Source organism: Dendrobates tinctorius, unplaced genomic scaffold, assembly GCF_039654945.1.
Source record: "Dendrobates tinctorius isolate UK_male_01 unplaced genomic scaffold, ASM3965494v1 ptg000061l, whole genome shotgun sequence".
NCBI lineage: Eukaryota > Metazoa > Chordata > Amphibia > Anura > Dendrobatidae > Dendrobates > Dendrobates tinctorius.
In genome coordinates this window covers 508,958-535,687 of record NW_027361729.1, presented here as the reverse complement: position 1 = coordinate 535,687, position 26,730 = coordinate 508,958, and the positions used below count along the sequence as shown (strand labels likewise).

The 26,730-nt window shown below is 41.3% G+C and overlaps 1 protein-coding gene across 7 annotated transcripts in view; it reads left to right on the top strand.

Annotated features, from left to right (window-relative positions):
- ELAVL4 (ELAV like RNA binding protein 4) overlaps positions 1-26,730 on the top strand; it is a 160,990-nt gene that overhangs the window by 131,584 nt on the left and 2,676 nt on the right. For 5 of the 7 annotated variants that reach the window (XM_073579159.1, XM_073579157.1, XM_073579160.1 and 2 more), the window contains 3 exons: positions 15,074-15,227; positions 19,243-19,468; positions 23,879-23,917. In XM_073579159.1, coding sequence (XP_073435260.1) covers positions 15,074-15,227; positions 19,243-19,468; positions 23,879-23,917 — 419 coding nt within the window. The remainder of the gene's footprint in view (positions 1-15,073; positions 15,228-19,242; positions 19,469-23,878; positions 23,918-26,730) is intronic. The other 2 variants (XM_073579158.1, XM_073579163.1) reach the window with 1 other exon arrangement.

The window sequence follows — 26,730 nt, the reverse complement described above, 5'->3', positions numbered from 1 at the left end:
AATGCAAAAAAACAAAACATTATGTCCCCTTTATTTGCTATTGGCTTGTTGGGTGATGAGGAGGACTTGATAGGGACCGTCATACAAGGGTTCTAGTCCGTGATTCCTGACATGCCTCTTCACGACTACCAAATCACCAAGCTTCAGGTTATAACAGGTGTCGGTTTCTGCTGAATCTGGAAAAGAAGAAACTAGAATATGGGTGTTAGCAAGATTTTACTAAGCTGAATTACACATTGAACAGCACGGTCAGTTTCTTCTGATAACTGCTGAGGCTGTAAATTTGCAACTAGGGGCCTAGCACCAAACAATATCTCATATGGGGACAAATCATATTTTGTAATAGGGGTAGTATGAATGTGGTATAGTACAATGGGTAGGAGCTCTGGCCATGGAGCCGCAGTCTCCTGCAACATTTTGGTCAATTGTTCCCTCAGTGTGCCGTTCAGCCTCTCAACTTTTCCACTGGATTGTGGGTGGTACGGAGTATAGAGGGCTACAGTGGATCCAAGCATTGTCAGAACTTCTTGGTACACATGAGAAGAAAAGGCCGGACCTTGATCTTTTTCAACAACTTCTGGAACCCCATATCTGCATATAACTTCATCACCAGTTTCTTCGCTGTGGTCTTTGCAGTCATGTTGGTAACAGGGAATGCTTCCGGCCAACTAGAGAACCGGGGCCCAGTAGAATTTTTTCACCAGTGCGAGGGCCTGATTTTTTCCTCGATGTGTAGGTCCATGTGGCAATAGCAGGGTACATCCGCTTAGGGAGACACACGAGTTGGTCCTTTTTCCAGAGACCATTATCCATACGTGCCCCATCAGTCTTCCATTGCTTCACCTCTTCCTTTGGAGACATTCTCTGCATCGTCATTAAGCGGTCTTGCGGGGTCCGATAGAAAACTTCAGTCTGTTGTAGATCATCAGGTTCTTGTAGGGTCAGTGCTTCTTGTAACTGTTTACGCTGAGAGCGTGTGGTTACCATAGTTGGTATGGTTGGTTCAACGGGTAAAAGAGTGGCGGCTTTTGCTTGCATATCCGCAAATGTGTTGCCAACAGTCTATGGACTGGTCCTAGGACCGTGCGCCTTAACTTTCATAATAGCCACCTGAATAGGTAATTTGATCGAGTCCATGAGGGTTTTAACAGCTTCAGCATTTTTCACTGGGGTTCCAGCAGTAGTAATAAACCCTCGATTGGCCCATAAAGCCCCAAAATCGTGAGCAATACCAAATGCATACCGTGAGTCCATGTATATATTAGCCCATCTGTTCTTGGCCAAAGTACATGCAGTAGACAGAGCCTGGAGTTCTGCTTCTTGTGCTGACTGTGAGGGCGGGAGCGCAGCTGCGTGCACTACAGTGTCCTCTGTGGTAACAGCATATCCCGTGAGGAGTCTACCAAACTCGTCAGCATATCTTGAACCATCCGTGTATAACACCAGATCGGGATTTGGAAGTGGATTCTCACTGACATTTGGTGGAGTAGCTGTTTCTTCTATCAGAAGTTGGGAACAATCATATTGGAGGTAATCCTCATCACTGTCATCTTTCCTTATAGTTCATTATGCCGTCTTTCAAGGCGTTGTAAAGGGATTTCATTATGCGGGATGCATCCGGTATCCACTGACAACAATAAGTGCATAGTCCAAGAAAACAATGGAGTTCAGTTTCATCTTTTGGGAAAGGAAGGGAGCTGACAGCTATTTTTCTTTCTTCTGCGAGGTGTCTGGCACCCTGAAGGAGACAGTGACCCAAGAATATCACTTGACCAAGGCAGAACTGAAGTCTCGAGGCCGAAACCCGACAGTTCAGTGCTGCCAGATACTTGAGAAAACTAACAGTGGCAGCAATGGCAAAAGACACCTGCTCATATTTTTTTTTTTTTTGCAAACTGGTTGGGACTGTTTTGGGCCCCTTGTGGCATCTGTGGGAAAGGCATGAAAAATACAGATTTCCTCCCTGTCTTCATCTACATAGGGATTATATAACGTAAGAACCATCTGACCATCATCTTGGAATTGTATTCCAGAGCGGAACTGTGATAATAAATCTGCCCCCTAGTAAATTTACAGGACATATGGGAGAGATTACGAACTGGGTAGTAACCTCGGGGAAGGGTCCCACAGGGATCGGTTTTGTAAGAGTATGTTAATTGGGTCTACCATCTACTCCGATTAAAACAGCGGGAGTATGACAATCTCTCTGAAAGTGTCCGAGTCGGGCACAGCGCCAGAATTGCTGACGAGAATTAGCAGAGAGGGGCTGGGGTTTGCTATGTGTGAACGAGCTGCAGTGGGGGCGATGTGGGAGGGGGAGCTGGGATTGGAGGGAGAACTGGAGCAGCTGCTAGCTTGCTTTTTTTTTCTTTCCCTGCTGATACAGAGCTGGTTTAAGTCTTCTGAAAACTTTTTTTTTCTGGATCTGGAAAGGGGAGGATACTCATAACCACTAGCAATATTAGGCATAGCGGGGACTGTGGCTGGCGGCGGATATTTCCTGGGGAGGGACCTTATCATCTAGCAGGGAGACCTCTTTCAAATTATTACTTTTAACTATTTGTCTGCCTGACACATTAGTATCAAACTTAGTTCCTTCTTAATCAATCACTTTCTTGAACCACAAAACATCCAGTCCCTGTCATAATAGACAATTTTTCTTCTTCAACATAGCAGTAACAGAAACAATCAGCATTCACTTCCTCTGTTCTTCCTAACACCTTCGTCACACAATTAATGTGCAAAGCCACAAAATTCTTCTTTTCCTTCCACGGATTCTCTCATTTAGAGCTAAATATCCTTACTTCAGTTGTGCACAATACTGGAGCGGCCGTCTCAGTTTGTTCCACCGGGTCAACTTCCTCTGGGAAGCCCAAAATTCGCGGTACTCAGTGAAAGGAGGAGGGCATCTCAGACTATCCCTCCGGACACCTCTGGTTATATATATATATCTATATATACCTGAGTTACGTATCCTACCCAGTCTTCAATCACTTCACCACGCCCAATCTAACAATGATAAAGACTTCAGGATATTTTGACTATAAAGAGAGCCACAATCACTGGTTAATCCGAGGTGTCCGTCCCTTATGAGGTATGGTTCGAGCACTGGGCCCCCAACGGGACTGCACCTCTATATGATTCCACCCATGAATCACCCCACCACGGGGACAAACCTCAGATCCTCTTTGTAGCAACAAGCACAGGAAAACCACACCAACAGTCAGTCTGAACAGTATAACTGCCAACTTACCATGGTTGTTGTGAGGGATGATCAGTCCCAATTTTCCAGCACCTGTGTCCACTCAGAGGGTCATTTGTCTTGTTGTTCTCCGGGGGAAGAGGCGTCCCTGTTTGGGGGCCCCCATTGGGCGCCAAGCTGTTGAGGGAGGGCTAAATTAACCCTTCACGGTTGATCCAGTGATTTCCAAATTAATTTACAGGGCGTCGCTAGCAACTGGGAATGACCACACGGAGACGGGGGTCTCTGTACGGGAGGATCCAGGCAGATCACTAACCCCCTTTATTATGTCACCTTTTTATAGTATTTTGCTTAATTATGCAAAGTACTCAGCTACCAATAGCATCGTTGTAATACATTCACTTTATAAGCCAATAGTATTGCAAGAAAATCGGACTATGTCCCTAGCTGCGTGACGTAGAAAATAGAACAATAGCACATTCTTTTAGGGTCTCATATCTCATATCTTGTACAAGCTAGAACAGTCTAGTTTCATAACAGCTGTGAACTTTCACCTAATTACAAAATTTATCTTGTAAACAACAAAATGGCGTCGCAAGCACAAAAATGGATCCTGGAGAACAAGATGTCCCATACATCTGAATACTGTACTTCACAGAAACATAGCCTTTTAGGGTAAATGGAATACGGGTAATCCTACCTGACAAACAGGGGAGGGTCCCAATCAGAGGACCACTGCTATATAACTATTAGGGCACTTTCACACATAGAAAAATTTCAGCAGATTTCCAGATGAAATTTTAATAAATCTCATTCACTTTATGTGAAAAATATCCATAATGTAAATTCACCAGAGCTACAACATGTCACTTTATTCTGAGAATTAGTGTTGAGCGAACGTGCTCGAATAAGTCGTCATATGAGCATGCTCGGGCGCAACAGGCGCAGGCGCAACACATGCAGGGATTTCCTGTTTGTTTGGCAATCCCTGCACATGTTGTGGGTGTCGAACAGACGCGAGACATGCAGCCGCGGAGACTCGAACATATTATTCAAGCACACCGAAGACACTCTATTGGCACTCAAGCATGCTCAGATAACACCTTATCCGATCACGTTCTCTCAATACTACTGGGAATGTTAGTAAATATTTCACCCTTTGCTTTATTGCATCATTTTCACACTCATATCCATATTTCTGTGGTGGAAGTGCCCCTTGGAAACATGCTCTTAGCCATGAAAACCAACATATCATCAATGAACTGCAAATCCATACTGATTTGGAAACTTAAGCTCAAAGACACCCAAATACATTAACCCCTTCCTGCCATCCGACGTACTATCCCGTCCACGGTACCCGGGCCCGTATGACCGGGGACGGGATAGTACGTCGGCGCGATCAGCGGCGCCCACGTGGTGAGCGCCGCTGATCGCGGCCGGGTGTCAGCTGATTATCACAGCTGACACCCGGCACTATGTGTCAGGGGCGGTCACGGACCGCCCCCGACACGTTAACCCCTTGCACACCGCGATCAAACATGATCGCGGTGTACCGGGAGTTAAAGGGAAGCATCGGCAGGGAGGGGGCTCCCTCCGTGCTTCCCTGAGCCCCCCACGGCAGCGCAATGTGCAGCGCTGCTGCGGGGGGCTCCTATCCTCCAGGCCCCCGAATCCAAGATGGCGACGGGGGCCTTCGGGGACCTGAGGAAGCTGGCTTCCTCAGTGCCTGCAAAGCGCAGGCAAGAGGAAGTCTGCTTCAATGCCTGTGACAGATTGCTGATCTGTCACAGTGATCTGTGATGTGACAGATCAGCGATCTGTCACAGGACAGTGATGTCCCACCTGGGACTATGTAATAAAGTAAAAAAAAAATTTAAAAAAATGTTCAAATAAATTTAAAAAAATCGCCAAATAAATTAGTAAAAAAAAAAAAAATATTCCCCAATAAATTCATTTTTTGAAAATAATAAAAAAAACAAACAATAAAAGTACACATATTAGGTATCGCCGCGTCCGTAATGACCCGCCCTATACAACTGTCCCATTAGTTAACCCTTTTAGCGAACCCCTTAAAAAATAAAAATAAAAAACGAAGCAAAAAATAATGATTTATTATCATACCGCCAAACAAAAAGTGTAATAACGCGCAATCAAAAAGACGCATATAAATATCCATGGTACCGCTGAAAACATCATCTTGTCCCGCAAAAAACGAGCCACCACACAGCATCATCAGCGAAAAAATAAAAAAGTTATAGCTCACAGAATAAAGCGATGCAAAAATAATTATTTTTTATATAAAATAGTTTTCATTGCATAAAACCGACAAAAACATAAAAAAAGACCTAAATGAGGTATCGCTGTAACCATACTGACCCGAAGAATAAAACTGCTTTATCAATTTTACCGCACGCGGAACGGTGAAAACGCACCCCCCCAGAAGAAATTCATGAAACGCTGGTTTTTGTTCATTCTGCGTCCCAAAAATAGGAATAAAAAGCGATCAAAAAATGTCACGTGCCCGAAAATGGTACCAATAAAAAAGTCAACTCGTCCCGCAAAAAATAAGACCTCACATGACTCGGTGGGTCAAAATACGGAAAAATTATAGCTCTCAAAATGTGGTGATGCAAAAACTATTTTACAATAAAAAGCGTCTTTTAGCGTGTGACAGCTGCCAAAAATAAAAACCGCCATAAATAGTAAATCAAACCCCCCATTATCACCCCCTTAGTTAGGGAAAAATAATAAAACTAAAAAAAAAGTATTTATCTCCATTTTCCCGTTAGGGTAAGGCTGTCTGCACACGCTGCGGATTAGGTGCGGATTCATCCGCGCGGATTTTGTAAAATCCGCAGGTGAAACCGCAGGTCAAAAGACCTGCGGTTTTAACATAGTAACATAGTAATTAAGGTTGAAGGGAGACTTTAAGTCCATCTAGTTCAACCCATATCCTATCCTAACTTGCCCTAACATGTTGATCCAGAGGAAGGCAAAAAAAACCCATGTGGCAACAGTAAGCTTCACATTGGGGAAAAAAATTCCTTCCCGACTCCACATACGGCAATCAGACTAGCTCCCTGGATCAACGCAATATTAAGGAGACTAGTGTATATACCCTGTAATATTATACTTTTCAAGAAAGGCATCCAGTCCCTTTTTAAATTTTAGTAGTGAATCACTCATTACAACATCATATGGCAGAGAGTTCCATAGTCTCACTGCTCTTACAGTAAAGAATCCGCGTCTGTGAGTATGCTTAAACCTTCTTTCCTCCAGACGTAGAGGATGCCCCCTTGTCCCCGTCACAGGTCTAAGAGTAAAAAGATCATTAGAAAGGTCTTTGTATTGTCCCCACATATATTTATACATTGTAATAAGATCACCCCTAAGCCTTCGATTCTCCAAACTAAATAACCCCAAGTGTAATAACCTGTCTTGGTATTGCAGACCCCCTAGTTCCCTAATAACCTTGGTCGCTCTTCTCTGCACCCGCTCCAGTTCAGCTATGTCTTTCTTATACACCGGAGACCAGAACTGTACACAGTATTCTAAGTGTGGTCGCACTAGTGACTTATATAGAGGTAAAATTATGTTCTCCTCATGAGCATCTATGCCTCTTTTAATGCATCCCATTATTTTATTTGCCTTTGCAGCAGCTGCTTGACTCTGGCCACTAAATGTGAGTTTGTCGTCCACCCATACACCCAGGTCTTTTTCAGTGACTGTTTTGCCCAGTGTTTTACAATTAAGCACATAATTATACAACTTGTTCGTTCTACCCAAGTGCATGACCTTACATTTATCCCCATTAAAGCTCATTTGCCATTTATCAGCCCAAGCTTCTAGTTTACATAAATCCTCCTGTAATATAAAATTGTCCTCCTCTGTATTAATTACCCTGCAGAGTTTAGTGTCATCTGCAAATATTGAAATTCTACTCTCTATGCCCCCTACAAGGTCATTAATAAATATGTTAAAAAGAAGCGGGCCCAAAACTGACCCCTGTGATACCCCACTGCTAACCGTGACCCAGTCCGAGTGTGCTCCATTAATAACCACCCTTTGTTTCCTATCCCTGAGCCAGCTCTTAACCCACCTACACATATTTTCCCCTATCCCCATTGTTCTCATTTTATGTATCAACCTTTTGTGTGGCACCGTATCAAAAGCTTTTGAAAAGTCCATGTACACCACGTCCACTGCATTCCCTTGGTCCAGTCCGGAACTTACCTCTTCATAAAAGCTTATCAGATTAGTCTGACAGGAACGGTCTCTTGTAAACCCATGTTGATATTGGGTCATAAGGTTATTCTTCTCCAGATACTCCAGTATAGTATCTCTTAGAAAACCCTCCAGGATTTTACCCACAGTTGAGGTTAAACTTACAGGCCTATAATTTCCAAGTTCAGTTTTTGTCCCCTTTTTGAATATTGGCACCACATTTGCTATACGCCAGTCCTGTGGTACAGACCCTGTTATTATGGAATCTTTAAAGATTAAAAATAGTGGTCTATCAATGACTGTGCTTAATTCCTGCAGTACTCGGGGGTGTATCCCATCCGGGCCCGGGGATTTGTCAATTTTAGTGATTTGTAGACGCCGCCGTACTTCCTGCTGGGTTAAGCAGGTGACATTTAATGGAGAATTTTTATCCCTGATCATGTTATCCATCATGGGATTTTCTTGTGTAAATACTGTTGAAAAAAAGTCATTTAGCATATTGGCTTTTTCCTCATCCTCATCCACCATTTCACCCAGACTATTTTTAAGGGGACCAACACTATCATTTTTTAGCTTCTTACTATTTATGTAGTTAAAGAATATTTTGGGATTATTTTTACTTTCTCTGGCAATGAGTCTCTCTGTCTCAATCTTTGCTGTCTTGATTTGCTTTTTACAGAATTTATTTAATCTTCTGTATTTATTTAATGCCTCATCACTACCTACTTGCTTTAATTCTCTAAATGCTTTATTTTTATCTCTTATTGCGCCCCTTACAGCTCTATTTAGCCATAGTGGTTTCCTCCTATTTCTCGCATGTTTATTCCCATACGGTATATATTGTGCACAGATCCTATTCAGGATGCTAATAAACGTCTCCCATTTTCTTTGTGTATTTTTATGTCTCAGGATATCGTCCCAGTTAATTGCACCAAGATCATCTCTCATCCGTTGGAAATTTGCCTTCCTGAAGTTTAGTGTCCTTGTAACCCCTCTACTACACATCTTATTAAAGGATACATGAAAACTTATTAATTTGTGATCACTATTACCCAAGTGACCCCCAACCCTTACATTTGATATGCGGTCTGGCCTGTTGGATAATATTAGGTCTAGCAGTGCCCCCCCTCTTGTTGGGTCCTGAACCAGTTGTGAAAGGTAATTGTCTCTCATAGTAGTCAAAAACCTATTACCTTTGCTGGAACTGCAGGTTTCAGTTCCCCAATGTATTTCAGGGTAGTTGAAGTCCCCCATAATAATGACTTCTCCTTGAGTCGCTGCTTCATCTATTTGCTTTATGAGGATATTCTCTGTAGCTTCCATTATTTTTGGAGATTTATAACAAACCCCTATCAGTAATTTATTATTTTTCCCCCCTCCCCTTATCTCTACCCACAGGGACTCTACATTTTCATTAGATTCATATATATTATCACGAAGGATGGGTTTTAAGGATGATTTTACATATAAACACACGCCTCCCCCTCGCTTATTTGTACGGTCATTTCTGAACAGACTATAGCCCTGTAAATTAACCGCCCAGTCATGGCTCTCATCCAGCCATGTCTCAGATATCCCCACCATGTCATAATTATGCTCCAACAACATTAACTCCAATTCCTCCATTTTGTTGGCGAGATTTCTGGCATTAGTATACATGCACTTTATGTATCTCTCTGTACCTCTATTCTTTCTTAAATTATTAACTGTTCTAACCCCACCCCCCATGCCACCCCCACCCCCAATGTCATTATTTGTGCCCAGGTCTCTATCTGCACTGTCTTCCCCTCCTATAAAAGGAATACCCTCCCCCCCGTCCCTAGTTTAAACACTCCTCCAACCTTCTAGCCATTTTCTCCCCCAGCACAGCTGCACCCTCCCCATTGAGGTGCAGCCCGTCCCTAGCGTAGAACCTGTAGCCAACTGAGAAGTCGGCCCAGTTCTGCAGGAACCCAAACCCCTCCTTCCTACACCAATTCCTGAGCCACTTATTAACCTCCCTAATCTCCCGTTGCCTCTCTGGCGTGGCACGTGGTACAGGAAGTATTTCCGAAAATACCACCTTGGAGGTCCTTGCTTTAAGCTTACAGCCTAATTCCCTGAAATCATCTTTAAGGACCTTCCACCTACCTCTGACTTTGTCATTTGTGCCAATGTGCACCATGACCGCTGGATCCTCACCAGCCCCTCCCAGTAATCTGTCAACCCGATCAGCGATGTGTCGGACTCGAGCGCCAGGTAGGCAGCACACCGTTCGACGATCCCTGTCTTTGTGACAGATTGCCCTATCTGTTCCCCTAATAATTGAGTCTCCCACTACCAGAACCTGTCTGGCCTGCCCTGCTCTCCTATTTCCCCCCTTACTGGAGAAGACACTCCTCCGGCTTTCAGAGGACATGCCTTGCTGCAGCAGTGCTACTCCTGCACTAACACTCCCCTCATCTGCCAACTTTGCAAACTTATTGGGGTGTGCCAGATCAGGACTAGCCTCCCTGGTGCTCTTCCCTCTACCCCGCCTTCTGTCACCCAGCTAGCTGCTTCATTGTCCTGCAGCTCCAACCTAGCATCCCCCCCCCTCATCTATCCCATTGAGCGTCTGCTCAGTGAGCAGAAGACTCCTTTCCATATTGTCTATGGATCTCAGTGTTGCCAGCTGCACATTTAGATCCAGTATCTGGGCTTCCAAATGCACAACGTGCTCACATCTTGCACAGCAGTATGCACCCTCGACCGGCTGTTCAAGGATTTCATACATGCGGCAAGACGTGCACTGGATGGCATTGGCAATAGTGGAGCACATCCTAATGGAGATTGCACCAGACAATAAGATAAGCAAAAATAAAAAAAAAATAAAAAAAAGTATTACTATAACAGCAATTCAGTAAGACCTCCCTTGGAAACTCCCTGAATCTAAAGTCACTGAATTTCAAGTCACACACTTACCACAGTTCGCACTTACGCTCAGGTCACACTCAGCTCGTTCACACTCGCTCAGGAAGAAGAATTAAAAGAGTTTTTTTTGTTTTGTTTTTTTCCCCCTTTCACCAGCACACCACCTTGCTGCTCAATGCACTTCCAAAAAAACAGATTACCTGCAGATTGCTCTGCGGTTTTGTCCTGCGGTTTTTCATCTCCTCAATAGAGGAGATGGCAAACCGCAGGAGAATCCGCAGAAAGAATTGACATGTCAATTCTTTCTGCGGATTGAAAACCGCAGATAATCCGCGCGGAAAATTCCGCACCGTCTGCACTGCGGTTTTTGATTCCCATAGGGGATCATGGTACTGGGGTCCGCAGCAGCCAAAACCGCTGCGGAACCGCAGCAAAATCCGCAGCGTGTGCACACAGCCTTAGGGTTAGGGCTAGGGTTAGGGCTAGGGTTAGGGCTAGGGTTAGGGTTAGGGTTAGGGCTAGGGTTAGGGCTAGGGTTAGGGCTAGGGTTAGGGCTAGGGCTAGGGTTAGGGCTCAGATTAGGGTTAGGGGTGTGTTGGGGTTAGGATTGGAGTTATAATTGGGGGTTTCCACTGTTTGGGCACATCAGGAGCTCTCCAAATGCAACATGGCGTCTGATCTCAATTCCAGCCAATTCTGAGTTGAAAAAGTCAAATGGTGCTCCTTCCCTTCCAAGCTCTGCCATGCGCCCAAACAGTGTTTTACCCCCACATGTAGGGTATCAGCCTACTCAGGACAAATTGCAAAACAATTTTTGGGGTCCAATTTCTCCTGTTACCCTTAGGAAAATAAAAAATTGGAGGCAAAAATATCATTTTTGTGGAAAAAAATGATTTTTTTATTTTCACGTCCGAGTGTTATAAACTTCTGTGAAGCACTTGGGGGTTCAAAGTGCTCACCACACATCTAGATAAGTTCCGTGGGGGGTCTAGTGTCCAAAATGGGGTCACTTGTGGGGAGTTTCAATAGTTTAGGTACATCAGGGGCTCTCCAAACGCACATGACACCCGCAGACCATTCCATCAAAGTCTGCATTCCAAAACGTCACTGCTTCCCTTCCGAGCCCCGACGTGTGTCCATACAGTAGTTTTCTCCCACATATGGGGTGTCAGCGTACTCAGGCCAAATTGGACAACAACTTTTGGGGTCCAATTTCTCCTGTTACCCTTGGGAAAATCAAAAAATTGGGGACTAATTGATCATGTTTCTGGAAAAAATACGATTTTTTTATTTTCATGCCCTGGCATTATAAACTTCTGTGAAGCCCTTGGGGGTTCAAAGTGCTCACCTCACATCTAGATAAGTTCCTTAGTGGGTCTAGTTTTCAAAATGGGGTCATTTGTGGGGGGTTTCCACTGTTTAGGTACATTAGGGGCTCTCCAAAGGCAACATGACACCCGCAGACCATTCCATCAAAGTCTGCATACCAAAACGTCACTACTTCCCTTCCGAGCCCCGACGTGTGCCCATACAGTAGTTTTCACCCACATATGGGGTATCAGCATACTCAGGACAAATTGGACAACAACTTTTGGGGTCCAATTTCTCCTGGTACCCTTGGGAAAATAAAAAAATGGTGACTAAAAGATCATGTTTGTGGAAAAAATATGAATTATTTATTTTCACGCCCGGGCATTATAAACTTCTGTGAAGCACTGGGGGGGTCAAAGTGCTCACCACACATCTAGATAAGTTCCTTAGGGGCTCTAGTTTCCAAAATGGTGTCATTTGTGGGGGGTTTCCACTGTTTTGGTACATCAGGAGTTTTCCAAACGCGACATGGTGTCCGATCTCAATTCCAGCCAAAAACGTCAAATGGCGCTGCTTCCTTTTCGAGCTCTGCCATGCGCCCAAATAGTGGTTTACCCCCACATGTGGGGTATCAGCGTACTCAGAACAAATTGCACAATAACTTTTATGGTCCTGTTACCCTTGGAAAAATAAGAATTGAGGGTGAAAAGATCATTTTTGTGGAAAAAATATGATTTTTTAATTGTATGGCTTTATGTTATAAACTTCTGTGAAGCCCATGGGGGTTCAAAGTTCTCACCACACATCTAGATAAGTTCCTTAGGGGGTCTAGTTTCCAAAATGGTGTCATTTGTGGGGGATTTCCACTGTTTTGGTACATCAGGGGTTTTCCAAACGCGACATGGTGTCCGATCTCAATTCCAGCCAAAAACGTCAAATGGCGCTGCTTCCCTTCCGAGCTCTGCCATGCGCCCAAATAGTGGTTTACCCCCACATCTGGGGTATCAGCGTACTCAGGACAAATTGCACAATAACTTTTAGGGTCCTGTTACCCTTGGAAAAATAAGAATTGAGGGTGAAAAGATCATTTTTGTGGAAAAAATATGATTTTTTAATTGTATGGCTGTATGTTATAAACTTCTGTGAAGCCCATGGGGGTTCAAAGTTCTCACCACACATCTAGATAAGTTCCTTAGGGGGTCTAGTTTCCAAAATGGTGTCATTTGTGGGGCGTTTCCACTGTTTTGGTACATCAGGGGTTTTCCAAACGCGACATGGTGTCCGAACTCAATTCCAGCCAAAAACGTCAAATGGCATTGCTTCCCTTCCGAGCTCTGCCATGCGCCCAAATAGTGGTTTACCCCCACATGTGGGGTATCAGCGTACTCAGGACAAATTGCACAATAACTTTTAGGGTCCTGTTACCCTTGGGAAAATAAAAATTGGGGTGAAAAGATCATTTTTGTGGAAAAAATATGATTTTTTAATTGTACCGCTGTACGTTATAAACTTCTGTAAAGCCCTTGTGGGTTCAAAGTTCTCACCACATATATAGATAAGTTCCTTGGGGGGTCTAGTTTCCAAAATGGGGTCACTTGTAGGGGGTTTCCACTGTTTAGGTACATCAGGGACTCTCCAAACGTGACATGGCGTCCGATCTGAATTCCAGCCAATTTTGCATTGAAAAAGTCAAACGGCGCTCCTTCCATTCTGAGCTCTGCCATGCGCCGAAACAGTCGTTCCCCCCCACAAATCAGGTATCAGCGTACTCAGGACAAATTGCACAATAACTTTTGCAGTCCAATTTCTCCTGTTACCCTTGGTAAAATAAAAAAAATTGAACCTGAAGTATTTTTTTTGTGAAAAAAAGTTAGATGTTCATTTCTTTTTAAATATTCAAAAAAATTCCTGTGACGCACCTAATGGGTTAATAAACTTCTTGAATGTGGTTTTGAGCACCTTAAGGGGTTCAGTTTTTAGAATGGTGTCACTTTTGGGTATTTTCTATCATATAGACCCCTCAAAGTGGCTTCAAATGTGATGTGGTCCTAAAAATAAAATGGTGTTGTAAAAATGAGAAATCGCTGGTCAACTTTTAACCCTTATAACTTCCTAACAAAAAAAAATTTTGGTTCCAAAATTGTGCTGATGTAAAGTAAACATGTGGGAAATGTTAGTTATCAAGTTTTTTGTGTGCCGTATCTCTGTGATTTAAGGGCATAAAAATTCAAAGTTGGAAAATTGCGAAATTTTCAAAATTTTTGCCAAATTTCCATTTTTTTCACAAATAAACGCAAGTTATTTGAATGAAATTTTACCACTAACATGAAGTACAATATGTCACGAGAAAACAATGTCAGAATCACCGGGATCAATGGAAGCGTTCCAGAGTTATGACCTCATAAAGGTACAGTGGTCAGAATTGTAAAAATTGGCCCGGTCATGAACGTGCAAACCACCCTTGGGGGTGAAGGGGTTAAGGGATCACATAAATAGCAGTTGTACATTATAAAGTGTCTCCAAACCAAATATAAATTTTCTATCCGTGACTAATTCCTTATTTCCAGTGTCATTGGTCCCCAAATAAGGTGCATCTGGATGCCAACAGGCTGTCATTATGGTTTACTGTCCTAAACATTCTCATATGATATTTTAATGCACAATGCCAAGTAGCTGCCACAAAAGGATTATTCCACAAATTAAAAAAAAACATTTATTGCCTATCCACAGCATAAGTAAAAATTTATGATTGCCGCGGATCCAGTGGGATCACCTAATCATTAGAAGGGGAGTCCATTAAAATGGAGCCGTGGTAACCCATAAGTACTACCTTGCCACTCGATGCCTATGGCTTTTCAGTTTGGACAAATAAATCATCATGACCTTTTTAATATATTTTCTGTATCAGTTTCTCAAGGTCTTTAAGATCTCTGCTTGCTGCAAGTAATTGGGGTGCATGATAATGTGCTCCCCGGTCTCGTGAAGATCACAAAGGTGCCAGGCTCGTTGCAATACAGTTATTAATGTGCTGTGCAAAGAACGTAACTATAACAGGGGTTGAGCTTGAGTCTAGGAGGCCCCAAAGGTCCATTTTGGCCCATATAAAGAGACCATTGCTGTTAAGGATCTGCAATAGATGGGGGCCCTGTTGGAGCTTTTGCATCGGAGCCCACGAACTTCAAGTTACTCCATTGGTCGTGCACCTGTGTGATCATCACGGGACCAGGACAGAAGCCATACACTCAATGAAAACAAGCAGAAGTTTTGATTGATACATAAATTATATTGGAAACCGATAAATCAGTTTACAATGAATACGTTTTATATGATGATACTGGAATACCCCTTGATAGTGAATCTTGCTCCAGCCATCTTGTACCTAACACCATATAATTTGTCTATTCTTTACCAGTGATCTGATGACAAACTACTCATTTTTGTCAGGTTTCCTATGCTCGGCCCAGTTCTGCATCAATTCGTGATGCTAACTTGTACGTCAGCGGCCTTCCAAAAACCATGACGCAGAAAGAACTGGAACAATTATTTTCACAGTATGGCCGCATCATCACCTCAAGAATCTTAGTGGATCAAGTTACAGGTAAGTGATTTCTGAATTGGTTTTGTTGGTTATGGATTAGTGGTGAGCGAATGCGCTGGGTTAAGGTGTTATCTGAGCATGCTCAGGCGCTAACCGAGTGTCTTCGGCGTGCTCGAATAATATGTTCAAGTCCCCACGGCTGCATGTTTCGTGGCTGTTTAATAGCTTCAACACATGCAGGAACTGCCTGTTTGCTAATCAATCTCTGTATATGTTGCGGCTGTCGAATAGCTGCAACACATGCAGGAACTGCCTGTTTGCTAGTCAATCCCTGTATGTGTTGCAGCTGTCGAACAGCCACGAGACATGCAGCCACGGGGAATCAATCATATCATTCCAGCACGCCGAAGACACTCGGCTAGCACATGAGCATGCTCAGATAGCACCTTATCTGAGCATGTTCGTTCATCACTATTACGGATCAAGCGGATTAAAGGGCTTGTGCGTATAGAGCTAGAAGTCAACCATTATATGCTGCTGTTTCTTAAGGGGCTGGCGCAATCTGCTGCACATATATAGAATGATCTTGCTTTAATGCTTTGGATTGGATATAACCCCGATCTTTGCCATTCAATAAAAACTACAGCATCAAAGTGGTTAGGCAGAGAGGTGAAAGTGCTCCGTCACACCATCTCCTTTAGTCCCACCTCAATGATGCAATTTAAACCACACGTCGCAACTTACTGAAGCTGAAATTATCTTTATATATATACAGTATATATATATCTATATCTATATATATATACTGCTCAAAAAAATAAAGGGAACACTTAACCAACACAATGTTCTAGAATGTGTTCCCTTTATTTTCTTGAGCAGTATATATATATATATATATATATATATATATATATATAGTGCCTTGTGAAAGTATTCGGCCCCCTGGAGCTTTTCAACCTTTTCCCACATATCATGCTTCAAACATAAAGATACCAAATGTAAATTTTTGGTGAAGAATCAACAACAAGTGGGACACGATTGTGAAGTTGAATGAAATTTATTGGTTATTTTAAATTTTTGTGGAAATTCAAAAACTGAAAAGTGGGGCGTGCAATATTATTCGACCCCTTTACTTTCAGTGCAGCAAACTCACTCCAGGAGTTTATTGTGGATCTCTGAATGATCCAATGTTGTCCTAAATGACTAATGATGATAAATATAATCCACCTGTGTGTAGTCAAGTCTCCGTATATATGCACCTGCTCTGTGATAGTCTCAGAGTTCTGTTTGAAGCACAGAGAGCATCATAAAGATGAAGGAACACAACAGGCAGGTCCGTGATACTGTTGTTGAGAAGTTTAAAGCCGGATTTGGATATAAAATTATTTCCAAAACTTTAAACATCCCAAGGAGCACTGTGCAAGCGATCATATTGAAATGGAAGGAGTATCATACCACTGCAAATCTACCAAGACCCGGCCGTCACTCTAAACTTTCAACTCACACAAGGAGAAGACTGATCAGATATGCAGCCAAGAGGCCCATGATCACTCTGGATGAACGGCAGAGATCTACAGCTGAGGTGGGACAGTCTGTCCATAGGACAACAATCAGTCGTACTACACTGCACAAATCTGGCCTTTATGGAAGAGTGGCAAGAAGAAAGCCATTTCTCAAAGATATCCATAAAAAGTGTCGTTTAAAGTTTGCAACAAGCCACCTGGGAGACACACCAAACATGTGGAAGAAGGTGCTCTGGTCAGATGAAACCAAAATCGAACTTTTGGCAACAATGCCAAACGATATGTTTGGCGTAAAGACCACACAGCTCATCACCATGAACACACCATCCCCACCGTCAAACATGGTGGTGGCAGCATCATGGTTTGGGGCTGCTTTTCTTCCGATGGTTAAAATTGATGGGAAGATGGATGGAGCCAAATACAGGACCATTCTTGGAAGACAACCTGTTGGAGTCTGCAAAAGACCTGAGACTGGGACGGAGATTTCTCTTCCAACAAGACAATGATCCCAAACATAAAGCAAAATCTACAATGGAATGGTTCACAAATAAACGTATCCAGGTGTTAGAATGGCCAAGTCAAAGTCCAGACCTGAATCCAATCGAGAATCTGTGGAAAGAGCTGAAATCTGCTGTTCACAAACGATCTCCATCAAACCTCACTGAGCTCGAGCTGTTTGCCAAGGAAGAATGGGCAAGAATTTCAGTCTCTCGTACAAAGCTGATAGAGACATACCCCAAGCGACTTGCAGCTGTAATCACAGCAAAAGGTGGCGCAACAAAGTATTAAGTTAAAGGGGCCGAATAATATTGCACGCCCCAGTTTTCAGTTTTTGAATTTCTACAAAAATTTAAAATAACCAATAAATTTCGTTCAACTTCACAATTGTGTCCCACTTGTTATTGATTCTTCACCAAAAAATTACATTTGGTATCTTTATGTTTGAAGCATGATATGTGGGAAAAGGTTGAAATGTTCCAGGGGGCAGAATACTTTCGCAAGGCACTATATATATATATATATATATATATATACTATTAGGAAAAAAACAACCATTATGTTGGACATTTAAGGTGGTGTTCCCAGTTAATGCTCATGTTCAACTTCTAAGACAACCCACTGAAAAGAATTGGCATACCATTTTTTTCTCCTTTTTAGGTTTTACTCTTCAATCCTCTAGAAGGATAAAGGAAGACATGGCAATCATACTTGTATTTATTACATTAGCACCTATGAGTAAGGCTGGATTTATACATTGCAGTAACTTGCTGTATCAGCTCTGCTCTACTCTACTCTCCCTCCCCACACTGACTGCTGGAAAATGAGAGATGCTAGAAGTGTTTATCATGACACACAGCTCTGCTCTACCACGGCTTTTCACCGTTTTGAACATCTTAAACTGGCCAAATGAATCAGCCACTATTACATAATTTGGCCATTTTAACATGCTCAAACTAGTGAATGGTCACGTTCACCTGATGTTTACTTGATGCATTTTTTGCTGTTATTTACAAAAAACATGGTAAAATGCTTTAGACACATTTTCGTAAAGTCATGGGAAAAAAATGCATTATCCGAACATAGCTAGTTCTTCCAAGAGCCATAATGTTTTCTTGTTTTTGGTCGACATGAGTTGTAGATTTCAAATGATACCATTCACATTATCATGTACTGTACTGGGAAATGGTAAAAAAAATTCCAAGTGGGGTGAAACAGTGAAACAAAGTTCGCTTTCACAGCTATTTTTGAGTTTTATTCTGTAAAAATTGCTGACCTGGCAATATGATTCTTCAAACCGTTCTTCATTTTTCTGTCCATGGAGCTGTGTGAAGGCTTGTGTTTTTTGTGGACAAGTTTTGTCTTGTATCAATACCATAACATTTCTTGTTTATTTTTATAGCGTTTTTGGAGGAAGTACTGCATTTGAAACATTTCAAATTCTAGAGTTTATCTTATGGGTTAATAAATGTTGTACTTCGGTAGATTGTACTTTTGCAGATATGTTGATACCAAAAAACGGCCATTTTTATTTTCTCTATTTTTGTAGTGGAAAAAGGTGGTGTTTAGCTTTTTTTAATTACTTTTTTAATATTTATTTTTATTTTTTACTTCATTCATTTTTGTCTCTTTTGGTCCATTTTTTTGCTCCCTTACCTGGGAGAATTTGATCACCTGTACTATACCCTGGTATTTCAGTATATAGTAAAAAATTATGGTCTGCTTTGAAGCCCCCAGGAGCGCCAAAATGGTTGTAATAGGGAACAAGTACTGGCTGTATAACACAGATGACAGGCACCTGTCCTGTGTGGAGTGGACTAAGGTCCCGAGTTTTCTCAGTAGACCTGTAGGACGTAAATGTTCATCATGGGCCTGTAAGTAGCTAAAGGGGTTGCAGGAGAAAACAAAACAAAAAAAAACAATACCAGCATCACCCAACACCCCAAAGATGGGTGACGCTTTCTTTATTATTCAGACTGGAATGTATTGACTATTACTAAAAGTAAAAGCTACTGAGGTTTTAAGGAAAGGGACTCATAATCTTTCCTTTGCAGGTGTGTCTCGGGGAGTCGGATTTATTCGTTTTGACAAGAGAATAGAGGCCGAGGAAGCCATAAAGGGTTTGAATGGACAGAAGCCAAGTGGAGCAACTGAACCGATAACTGTGAAATTCGCCAACAACCCCAGTCAGAAAACCAGCCAAGCGCTACTGTCCCAGCTCTACCAGTCCCCCAACAGGCGCTATCCGGGTCCTCTCCACCACCAGGCTCAGCGGTTCAGGTAACTAGAAGCCCGATTCAGTCATTTCTATACAATTATGTTCGTAGCCTTAATGTACTGAATATTCTATCGTTTCATTAATCACCTTATAATAAGTCACTCATTTTAATTCAATCCATTAAGAGCAAGCAAGGTCTGGTAAGACATATGTAGCGACAGCACAAGACGTTGTTTATGCTAATATCTGTATCTTCTGTCATTGATTTGTTGGATAGTTTCCTCATCGGTATAGTAAGCGATTACTTACTGTACGACTGGCTGGAAAATATGCAAATAAAGACCAAAGCGTCTGGATATGCAGCACTCGTACAATGAAAAAATGTGCGCTGCTGAAAAAAACCAGGAGAGACCATTTTCCTTTCACGCTAGTGTTACCGATGCCCGATGTCTGCAGCATTCAAAGGGTTAATTCAATTTTATTTTTTTTCCCATGGAAAGAGGGTAATACAGTGTAAGTGAGGATGTCTCCTTATCTCTGTGTAAGATAGATTGATTATTCACTCAGACCCGCTCAAAGGCCCATTTTATTCAAGGCTGAGAACTAATCTTCTGCCAAGTTTCAGAAGGTATTGATCAACCTCTCTCCGATATTCTCCTGTGGTGCTTCAGAGAGCTGGCAGGCAGAGCCGGGAAGCCGAAATCCTTTACTGGTCATCATTTTTTAATATCTGCACATGCAGAGCCCGGAAAAAAAAAAAAAAAGATTAATTATTGCTCGCCTTCTTCCTAAAATGTATAACTATTTTTGGTGAGCGCTACCCCCCTCCTCCGCCTTCCTGCCTCTTCATCAAACCCTCCAAAAATGTAACATCCTGTACTGTACTCTCAAACACTTCCAAAAATGGAGCAACTGGCGAAATCATCTCTATTCTGACAGCCGAGGACCAAAAATGCATGAACCATTATTCTCTGTCGATCAGGGAACAATTCAGGCAGTACATATAATTAACATTTTCTGACTTTGAGATGAAGGCAGGTTGTGGAGCTATTTTGCACATTTTTGCATATTAACTCAATGTCATGTGTTCCTCTGTACCCCTCTATAAAGTATTTGTAATTAAGAAATATTAATGAAAACCACAAAAAAATCTTACCAAATGAGCAGGGACTTTTTTTTTGTAAGGGGTCTTATAGCTCATTTAAAGGGGATCTGTCACCAGGTCAAAAGTTCAATTTTTTGCTCTTATTTTATTCTTGTTGCTCCTTACTTTTTTTGTTGTTTTTTTTTAAAACCGTCATACAGTTCCTAGAGATAAGGGCCCTTTTTCAGTGCTAATTTTTATAGTCTTTATCAAGAGGGCGGTAATAATGCAAAGCAGCCTAAAGACCCCCCCCCCATAAAACCATGTGGACCATGCCCCCTTGGTAAAGTCCATAAAAATCATCATTAATGAAAGAGATCTATATCTCTAGAATCGTATGTCAGAATTAAGAAAAAAACATATTCAAAATACAATAGGACATGAGACTACGTCCAATAGATGACTTGGGCTTATTCCATCAGCAATGGGTGTCACAGTATAAAATACAGTGACAACCAAAAGGGTAACAATGCTTTGAACTTGTGACTTTCAGGCTCCATATCTCACCATTCACTATTGCTCTGAACATGAGACTACCATCAGTTCATAGACAATTATCTTGACTATCTCCTACATAAATTTGGCTTGCAACTATTTAGCATAGTTATGCAGATTATTGTCATGTCACTGCATTGTTACTGTTTCGCTTCTGGTGGTGGAAAAATCTTTTTCTTCCTGAATACTACAAAATACAACCTGTTCTCACATTCCTAAAAACTCAGTATGTTACTAGGTTGATTCCCAAGTGAAAGGTCATTGCTTCGATTCGAGGAGCAGCCATGAAGAAGATTACCCAAAAAAAGAGAAAAAGCACAATCCAGCTCATCAATAGTGTTCTCTCGGCCAATAAAATTGCCAAACTGCATCATGTGAGCGCCATGAGAGTTGGAAGAATACAAAATGAAGTCTGTTCATCCATTCAAAAGCCAAGAGTTGGACATCCAGGCAAAATATCAGAGTCAACAAGTCAGCTCATCACAAGGTCTATCAGTTCTGGTGCAACAAACACAGCAGTGAAGGTGGCTCGTAGGCTTCATAATATTGAGATCACAGACATCCATGCAAGGACCATGCGACACACGTTACACAAGTCTGGAATGATGGTCTGAAAAAAGGTGAAGAAGCCTCGACTTCAGTATCATCGTAACAAGCGTCGGCTCCAGTTTGCAAAAAAGTGGACAGTAGAAGATTGGAAATGGATTATTTGGAGCGATGAGACGAAAGTCAAGAGACTAGACTTTGGTGAGTGCAAACTGATCTGGAAGAAGCAAGGGAAAGAGAATTGAGAACGGATTGAGAAATTGAAGGAGCTGTTAAGTTTGGTGGAGAAAGCCAGATGATATGGGGTTGTTTCTTAGCCAAAGTCGATGGATTCTTTACCATTATCAACGGTGGTCTCAATGCTGAGCTATATGTGAGTATCCTACAAGACATGTTACTTTGTACATTCGAGTACTATGGGTATGAAAAGGGTGACATAGTGTTCCAGCAGGATAATGACTAGAAGCATACATTGAGATTGGCGAAGAAATGGTTCAATGATAAAGAAGTAGAGGTGCTGGATTGACCCTCACAGTCCAAAGACCTCAAACCAATCGAACACTTGTGGGTAGAGTTGAAGAAAAAACTGTATACATACCCAAGTGACTTGACCAGTATGCACCAACTTTGGGAAAGTGAAGAAAAGACCTGGGATCTGATTTCTATTGAGACATGCTTGAATCTGATCAAGAGCTACACAAAAGGATTCAGGCAGTGTTGAAAGACAAAAGTGGATTTACAAAATACTAATAAAATAATTAAAATTAAAATTTAGATTTTTAGGAGCAAAACAGTAAGAATGCAGTGACATGACAAGAATCGGCATGACTAATCACATGCTAAATAGTTGCAAGTTAAATTTATGTATGAGATAGCCAAGATGATTGTGTATAAAATGATGGTAGGCTCATGTTTAAAGCTGTAGTCGATGATGGGATATAGAGACTGAAAGTCAAAAGCTCAAAACATTGTGTTTCCCTTTTGCTTGTCACTGTACATTCCACGTCCCAGTTAAACTGCTGGGATTAGTGTGGTATCCAGTTTAGATATCTAACCCCTTAGAAGTCTATAGTGACAGCATTATCTTAGGGGTTTGACAAAGGACTCTCTCTGTTAGCACAGTGGCATCCCGCAGTGTGATTGTGAGTTTCCATGTAGGAGGATAACTGACCAAGTTTCATCAGTAATATGGGTCATAGTTTTATCAGAGTTAAATCAACGTTTGGTCTGAGTTTGGCCTGAGTTTCATACATTTTTTCGAAAAGTTTCTCCGCCTTTTTCAAGCAAGCCATGAAAATTGGACTATACGCCACACAAGACCTATAGATTCGCTTTGACAATTTCGATCTGACACTGGGATCAACATTGGACATGTCTTTGTGTTATTTCATGGACTGCTCAGTCCAAGAAAACTCAGCGGATAACTGAATGGCCTCATGCACTACTATAGGTACGAGCACTATGCAAAAAGCAAATGTCTGAATGAGGCCGATCTATGCGGTCCTGACCAAAGCCCCTGTCCAGCCAGATGCATCTGTCTTTTAGTCCTTGCTTTACGTCTAATATTGCCTGCCAATAAAGATTCCAAATACTAAGTGACATTAAGATCTTCCTGTTGTATTACCAATATAGCCCTAACCTAACAACATTCTTAAAGGGGTTGTCTGGTGAAAACAGGTTACCTTACCACCTATTCAGAAGATAGGTGATAACTTGTTGATCAGTGGTTGTCTAACCATGAGGTTCCCCACTGATCTGCAGAACGGGAACATTTATCGCTGTTAGAATGGAGCGGCAGTGCACATGCTCTACCGCTGCTTCATTCATTCCCTTTGGGACTACCGAGCATTGCATTCGTCTTTTTCCTAATAGAGAATGAATGGTCAACTATCCTGCTGCTCCATTTTATAATAAAAATTTCCCAATCTGCCAATTAGTGTGGGACCGAGCAGTGGGACGTGCACTGGACAACCCTTTAAAGTCGCACAAACTAAGTGTCTTCAATTGTGGCCTGTTCAGAAGTGGTAACAACTACCTAATGTCAACCTCTAGCCAAGGTCTAATGTGCAGACCAAGTGTTAAAAGACGGCATGTTACATTTCTGGATTTTTTTTTTTGGGAGTATGAAGTGTGGCTTGATTGACTCCTACAGGCTGAATCTCTATCCGCCTAATCAAATGGTAGAAGATTTGTCTTTCTGTTGAAAAGGGACATCATTAATAACAGCTCCATTGAGCTCTCTTACCATCTGTAAGACATTAACCCAAAGACACTCCTTCTCTTTCAGGCTGGACAATTTGCTTAATATGGCCTATGGCGTTAAGAGGTAATTAGAATTTCACAGAATGCCAGATGTCCATGTTGGCACAGATTGGCGCTATAATTTATTTCTTTTCTGTTTGTTTTATTTTTTTTTTCAATCCACTAACTTTATTTGTGTTTGTTTAATTGCTCTTTTTTTCCCCACCAGCATGTGACATTCTGTTCTTTTACGTTGGGACTTATGTTGGTTTTCATTTATGAAGATGCCAGTACATTGTGGTGTTCCATATTTTTTTCACTATTTTGTTTTTTTTCACAGGTGGGCTTCATTGACAGTTAAGGTGCCACAGTTACACGGGTTGTTAGATGTACTGATGAAGGGTAGTTAAGGAGGTTTTCCCATCTCAAACACTTGTAGCATATCCACATATTAGGACTTCCATAAAAGTGATTCTACATGGACAGCCACCTCTCTTTTCCAAAAATGGACTCTGTCCTGGAGATCAGCGCAGGTCCCATCTATATATCAGAGATTCATGGCATATCCTGTGGCTAAGTCATACCGTAATGATGGGAATAGTCCTATAAGAGTAGGATCACAGTAGCCAATTGATTGCATCCCATATAACTATGCCCTTGTGCTAAGTGCAGAGGTTACAGTGGCACTCAGACCTTGGCATCTGAGTGCACACAAAGCCCCTTGGCACATAAGGTGACCAGTGATGGTGCTGAAAGATCGGGATATATTTTGCTTTGGAGCCTAGGAACGTCAACCAACGTCTCGGTATTAATAGACAGCGGCGTCTGCAATATTATGACTGATCCATGGAGCTGTCGGCACCTTAACTGTCGCAGAGTTTTCTTTTATTTGCAGGTGTAATGACTATTATAAAATGTTTAGATTATTTGATTTGTTTTGCTTTTTTACATTCTGTACACCTCTCCAAACATGATGTATAAATGCAATGAAGCTTGAAATTTTAATTGATACACACAATCTTTATAAACGACCTGTAGTCAGAAAATCCAACATTCATTTTTTAGTATGGTCATAATGCAAAATCTCATCTCTAATTGTCCGCAATATTGAATCTTGATGTCATTATCAGCAATCCGGCTGGCAAATAATGTGGCGTGTTTTTGGTCCAAGGTCAATTCAAGGGCAACTAAGGCATGTACAGAGTTGCCTGAACATTCTAGTTAATGAAACCGTACATCAATTTTTAGAGCCACTTATTATATATTATCTTCTTCGACCACAAAGACAACTCGAGTCATGATACTGGTCCAAGTTATGAAAAAAAAATGAAAAAAAAAAAATCTCAATATATTCCCTTGTATTCAGGGCTTAGTTTATATTATTCTAGGTATAAAGAATAGCATAATCTTAAAAAAAGGAAGAAACATTTTTAAAACCTTACAAAAAATAGAAAAATGTAAAAAAAGTAAAATACATTGCAATCACATAAATATCTATTCAGATTAACGAAAGCTGTTGGGGACAGTAATGGGATCTAACAGGTTCCCTATTTAAAAAGAACACAAAATTTTTTTAAAAAAGCTAAAATGTACTTTCCTACTTGAATTAAGAAATATCTAAAGTCCCAGGTAGTTAATTTCGAGTTTGCATTTATACCTTTCCTAGCATTGTGACAAGTTACATGTATGAAGAGGGCTGACTGAATGGTTCATTTCAATGGCTAAGCCCACCTTTTTCTCTGTCATGACTAATGGAAGCTAGAGATGGGCTCTGACTTAGCTATTGAAATGAATCAGTCAACCAGTTCCCTTTATATACTGTATATCATTGGTCGCTTGCCCTCATGTGTTAAAGCAACAGAAGTAGAGATGCTGAAGCCCAGGTCCGGTGGTAATATCTTATACCACACAAACCTACATAGGTCAGTTTTATCAAAAGGTGATTATCCAATGAAGATGATAAGAAAAAAATTGAAACAAGCCTTCAGAAAAATTGTACAAAAACATAAAGGACAAGTACTCAAGCTTTTTCCGCCACTTTTCCTGAGTTACACAGTCAAATTATGCGACTTTTGGTATTTTTACAAAAGCAACTTTTTAAAAATGTGGCATAACTTAGTGGAAATTGGTGAAGACTAATCTGGGTCAACAGAGTCTATAAAATTTATGCCACAAAAGTGGAGTAAATTATATCAGAAATATATTCCAGTCTATGAACAGTGCTCATATTCTGATACGGTCATGAGTAGCCAAGAGATGTGCCAAACTCAATAAGAGGCACCAACTTTTGTCGGTGAACTCTGTCTCAAGACTCGTGTACAAAACACTTGTCTTGATAAATTCTCACCATTAACTTGACAAACCCATTTGCTTTTTTACATTGAGAAAGGCACTGGTCTAGCGCCAAAACGCGTCGGAACAATAAAGAACCATTTTGGAACACAAAACGATTCTCTTTTACCGTAGTGTAGTCCATTCAACATGATATCGTCCTCCTCAACTACAATAATACTAAAGCAGCTAAAATATTTTTGTTTTTTTAAAAGCTTGATCACAAATAAATAAGGAAAGGGAATTACCTGTAAAGAAAAAAGCCAAATAGAAGAGTACAAGGACCCATATGTGGTGCTTTTCCTTCTATCCAGCAATTAGATTTAAAGGAAGGAATATGGCACACAATCTACCTGTAGACACGACTGATGGCTTTTTAAGACATGTGATATATATAAAAAAAAGAAAAAAAAGGAACAGTCAGTTCCCCTCTGGATATATCTGAACGAGACCTAAGGATTAGTTCAACCTGACACTATTTAGTAGTAATACAATTTACTGGAAATGTGTACAAAATTGTCTTTATTCTTATTATTATCATCATTATTTTACTTATTTGACTGTTTT